A 5,473-nucleotide genomic window follows, 5' to 3' on the forward strand; every position below is an offset into this window, starting at 1 on the left:
ACGTACGTGCGTGTGTGCGTGTGTGCGCGTGTGTGTGTGTGTGTGTGTGTGTGTGTGTGTGTGTGTGTGTGGCTGATTAATTTTGGAAACAGTGTCAAACCCCATAGGAAGTGAGCAGGGCTTGTGGCTGTGTGTGTGTGTGTGTGTGTGTGTAGTATTCACAGGGAGTTCCACGCCAGAGACACAGGTTGTACCACGCTACAGTTATTTTCCGTTCTATACAAAAGGGACAGTGTGTGTGTGTGTGTGCATGTATGTGTGTATGAGAAACTGTGTGTGTATGAGAAACTGTGTGTATGAGAAACTGTGGGTGTGTATGAGAAACTCTGTGTGTGTGTGTGTGTGTATGAGAAACTGTGGGTGTGTATGAGAAACTCTGTGTGTGTGTGTATGAGAAACTGTGGGTGTGTATGAGAAACTCTGTGTGTGTGTGTATGAGAAACTGTGGGTGTGTATGAGAAACTGTGTGTGTGTGTGTGTGTGTGTGTGTGTGTGTATGACAAACTGTGTGTGTGTGTGTGTGTGTCTGTCTGTGTGGGTGTGTAACCGAAAGCCTTTTCCTCTGTGCACATGTGAACAATCTGCCCTTGGATCTCGGTGCTTCCATATGTGCTGACGCAGTGTGACTGAAACAATACACCGGTAACACACAACAGGTGGCTTTCCCATACGGCGCAGTACAATATTCTCTCAGATGAATTGAGCAGCCGCAATGTATTACACTACCAGGATACCTGACCCGTTCCACCAATTTCAGTGGGCCCGTTGAGAATATCGTCATCATTCACAATGGCGGTTGGTAAGTAACACAACCAGATAACATTGTAAATCTTGCAAGCAATTGTTAGCCCCCAAACCCCTGCACGATCACTCCGCTCTTCCACCTCGGCTGCCCGCCTGGCACCGCCGCCTCTACGTGGATGCAGCGGATGCGCCACTCAGGCACTGGCACCCGCTGGTGGAACGAGCTTCCCCCCACTGTCAGGACTGCAGAGTCACTACCGATCTTCCGCCGTAGATTGAAAACCTCCATCTCTTCAAGCTACATCTTAACAGTCCCTCCTAAAGACCTCTTCACCCCCACTACCCCCCCTGTACTAACCCTACCCCCATACCCTAGAGACCTCTCACCCCCACTACCCCCCCTGTACTAACCCTACCCCATACCCTAAAGACCTCTTCACCCCCACTACCCCCCCTGTACTAACCCTACCCCCATACCCTAGAGACCTCTCACCCCCACTACCCCCCCTGTACTAACCCTACCCCATACCCTAAAGACCTCTTCACCCCCGCTACCCCCCCTGTACTAACCCTACCCCATACCCTAAAGACCTCTTCACCCCCACTACCCCCCCTGTACTAACCCTACCCCCATACCCTAGAGACCTCTCACCCCCACTACCCCCCCTGTACTAACCCTACCCCATACCCTAAAGACCTCTTCACCCCCACTACCCCCCCTGTACTAACCCTACCCCCATACCCTAGAGACCTCTCACCCCCACTACCCCCCCTGTACTAACCCTACCCCCATACCCTAGAGACCTCTCACCCCCACTACCCCCCCTGTACTAACCCTACCCCATACCCTAAAGACCTCTTCACCCCCGCTACCCCCCCTGTACTAACCCTACCCCATACCCTAAAGACCTCTTCACCCCCGCTACCCCCCCTGTACTAACCCTACCCCATACCCTAAAGACCTCTTCACCCCCGCTACCCCCCCTGTACTAACCCTACCCCATACCCTAGAGACCTCTCACCCCCACTACTCCTCTGTACAAGTTCTCTCCTGTTAATAATTAAAAAATAATAATAATAATAAAAAAATAAAAAAAGGCTTCTGGCATGACGACTGACTGCCTATGGCCCCTGGTGTCTAACCCCTAACCCTAACCCTGGTGTCTAACCCCTAACCCTAACCCCGGTGTCTGTCCCCTAACCCTGGTGTGAGCATTGATTACTTTATCTCATGATGACTGTTGGACAGACGATTCACTTACTTAAACAAATGTATTTGCTGTAAGTCGCTTTGGATAAAGGCGTCTGCTAAATGCCATAAATGTAAATGTAAATGTAAATCATGCTAAAAGGGAGCCTACATGGGCCCACAGATGCTACGCTGTGCTTTAATTGCTGAAATGACTCACGCCACCCCTGTGCGGTTTATCACTTGGAGCAGAACAATGTCCAGTGCTTTGTTGAGTGAGTGCAGCGTTGCCTCGGGACGACAGATAAGGGTATCGAGTTGGTCCTGTGACTAACGATGGGTCACAGGCAGGCCGGTCGTACGTGTGACCGCAGTCTGATTCCCATGTTTGTGTAAGGCTGCCATATCCCTGCTTCTCTCGTCACAAACAGGCCCTCTGTGAAGACAGAGCACTCTCAGAGATAAACCTCCGCTCGGCCTCCGTGCAGTTGTGCACTTTCTTTTTTCCTCCCCCGCTTGTTTTCTCTTTCTCCACCACGTCTCTCTCTCTTTCTCTCTTTCTCTCTCTCTCTCGCTCGCTCTCTCTCTCTCTCTCTCTCTGTCTCTCTCTCTATCTCTGTCTCTGTCTCTGTCTCTGTCTCTCTCTCTGTCTCTCTCTCTATCTCTGTCTCTCTCTCTCTCTCTCTCTCTCTCTCTGTCTCTCTCTCTATCTCTGTCTCTGTCTCTCTCTCTGTCTCTCTCTCTATCTCTCTCTCTTTCTCTCTCTCTCTCTCTGTCTCTCTCTCTATCTCTGTCTCTGTTTCTCTCTCTGTCTCTCTGTCTCTCTCTCTATCTCTGTCTCTCTCTCTTTCTCTCTCTCTCTCTCTTTCTCATTCTCCTACAGGCAGAACTTCTGTCTCACCATGACCCCATTTCCTCCCCAACGACTCCTCAGGCCCCCGTAGACATCCCACCCCACACGGCCGTCGACGTCATGCCAACCGGTTGTGAAACCGGCGTCGTCACGGTGACTCCACTCTTACCTTGTACACGTTGATGGGGATGGCGATGGTGATGTAGATGAGGTCGCCCAGCGCCAGGCTGGCGATGAGGGCGTTGGGCCCGTTCCTCATGCACTTGTTCTGGTAGATAATCCTCAGCAGCGTGGCATTGCCCACTATGCCCACCACGAACACCAGGATGGAGAACACGGTGTTGACCCACTTCAGATAGGCCCTGATGGAGGTGATTTTGACACACGGTGGAGGTGGAACCAACCTCACCCTGCTGATGTTGGTGGACCCTGCCCCAACCCCAGCTCCGGGCCCCTGGTCCCCCTGCTGTTGGCCGGTGGGGGCCGGGACTTCCAGGAAGGGGCTGCTGGTGCTATGGAAGCCCACGGACTGGAGGCCGTTGTGGAGGAAGAGGAGTTCTGGGAGGGTCTCCTCCTCCTCTGTCGCCGTCATGTTTATCTGACACATTCCACGGGCGGCCATGCAGGCCATTAGCAGCACCACACGCACGGCAGGGGCGCCCATTATAGAATATAGCATTCCACTCTTTGATACGGTGATGGAGAGAGATTAAAGTCCCAATTTACCACTAGAGAGAGAGAGAGAGAGAGAGAGAGAGAGAGAGAGAGAGAGAGAGAGAGAGAGAGAGAGAGAGAGAGAGAGAGAGAGAGAGAGAGAGAGAGAGAGAGAGAGAGAGAGAGAGAGAGAAAAGAGAGGAGGTTATATTATGTCAGCCAATAGGCTTCACTTGAAACACACACAAACAAAACATTGTGAATTGTATCCGACTCGATATAATTTTGTTGGAATTCTCAGTTTTCCCCAGCAAATGTCAGTGCCTTTGAATTGTCTTGGAAATCGAGCCAAGCCAAAATGGTGTCAGTCAAAAGTTTGACAACAGCACAGTGAGCCCAAGCTTTCCAACTGCTTAGAGGAAGTCTAACAACTTCCTTAAGACTTCAAAAAGGTTTTGCCAAGGGGGCACAGATGGGAGATGCCAGGACTAGTTACAGTCAGACAATGGGGATGATGCTTCTCTCCTCCTCTTCTCCTCTCCTCTCCTCCTCTCCTCTCCTCTCCTCTCCTCTCAGCGCAGGCTTTGTGTTAATAAGAAGATTGTGGCCATAAACAGGAGGGTTTTGTGTTTTCTCGTTGTGTTTTGACATTGTGTCCATTGCATGGCTTTCAACAGTGTGGTTACTTCAGCTCACATTCTCCCTCTGTTTCTGATTCACAGCTCAGACCAGTGGGTACTGAAACAAAGAGCCGTCTCAACATGAAAGGGTAGGATTTGGGGCCGATGTCTCGTCAGTTTTACAATAGACGTTTTGTAGTTGAAAGTTGAATGAGAATGTAGAGAAGAAAATCACCTTTTATTCAAATATACAATAATGTTGAACATGTATTGTCAGTATTGTTTTCCTCCAATCAATATATATATATTTGGCAACACTTTATTTTGTGCATTCATGAAGCCTCTATTTATTCTTAATTCATATGATTAACAGGTTATATCCTTATAAGTTGTAGACCATTAACACGTTACAGATTCAATCTAAAGCCTTTTCGGAAGCTGTTCAATTTAAACTAATTCATTTCAGACAACACCAGGTAAAGAAAAGTTAAACAGTCAGTTGAACATTTGACTAGTTTGAAGCTTTCCTTTTTTTTCTTTTTTTTTTTTTATATATATTTTTTTTATCACAACACAGTTCTATCTCCCGTAGCCAACAGTGCTTCCTGTTTCGGGTCCCAGCTGTCACCTCGTACACAAAGAACTATTTAGCAGCCTGCCCTTCATGTAGCATCAGAGTTTACCACCAGCACGCCACCTCTGGGAACGCTGATGACGGCACATAAACTGATATACCCATAAATAATAAATACGTTTGGTTTTCACCTACCGCTCCTAAAATGTCTGCCTCTTCCCCCGGTGGAAAACCGTCAGGCGAACTTTCGGCTGAAGCCCCCAGACATCTGTATCACATCACATGAGTAATTAACAGGGTATCAAAGTCACAAAGTATCCCACTTGGGTTCCACAGCGCGCCCCGTCTGCCGCTGCTCACTGCTGCTGCTCTGAGGTGCCTTGGCGTTATGGCTCTGGGTTTTCCTGTGGAGAGTTTGGTGTGTGTGTGTGTGTGTGTGTGTGTGTGTATAAGAAACTCAGTGTGTGTCTGTGTGTGTGTGTGTGTGCGTGCAGCAGAGCACTTTGACTGGGTGGGATAGTAAATCTCCACCTCCCCCCACGGTAACAGGCCGTGCCCCCAAAGGAAACAGCAGCAGCCCCTCTCTCTCTCTCTCTCTCTCTCCCTCTCTCCCTCTCTCTCTTTCTCTCTCTACCTCTCTCTCTTTCTCTCTCTCTCACAGCAGCACTGCCTGCCTGACAACCATCTCTACGGCACAGACGCAGCACTCAGGGACGGGGCATCTGGGAACTCACCCCCCCCCCCCCAATCTGTCCCTCTCTCCCATCTCAGATCATGTCCCTGCGCGCACAACTGTTTCCTCCACACTAAAAGGCAACATACATTAGATCGGAGGGACG

The 5,473-nt window shown here is 49.7% G+C and overlaps 1 protein-coding gene across 1 annotated transcript in view; it reads right to left on the reverse strand.

Annotated features, from left to right (window-relative positions):
- ednraa (endothelin receptor type Aa) overlaps positions 1-5,046 on the reverse strand; it is a 16,544-nt gene extending 11,498 nt beyond the window's left edge. The window contains exons 1-2 of the mRNA XM_083693229.1: positions 4,830-5,046; positions 2,956-3,514 (exon numbers count right to left, since the gene is read on the reverse strand). Coding sequence (XP_083549355.1) covers positions 2,956-3,465 — 510 coding nt within the window. The 5' untranslated portion in view covers positions 3,466-3,514; positions 4,830-5,046. The remainder of the gene's footprint in view (positions 1-2,955; positions 3,515-4,829) is intronic.
- Between the last annotated feature and the right edge of the window lie 427 nt (positions 5,047-5,473).

The sequence above is a fragment of the Argentina silus genome (assembly GCF_951799395.1).
Source record: "Argentina silus genome assembly, chromosome: 21".
Taxonomy (NCBI): domain Eukaryota; kingdom Metazoa; phylum Chordata; class Actinopteri; order Argentiniformes; family Argentinidae; genus Argentina; species Argentina silus.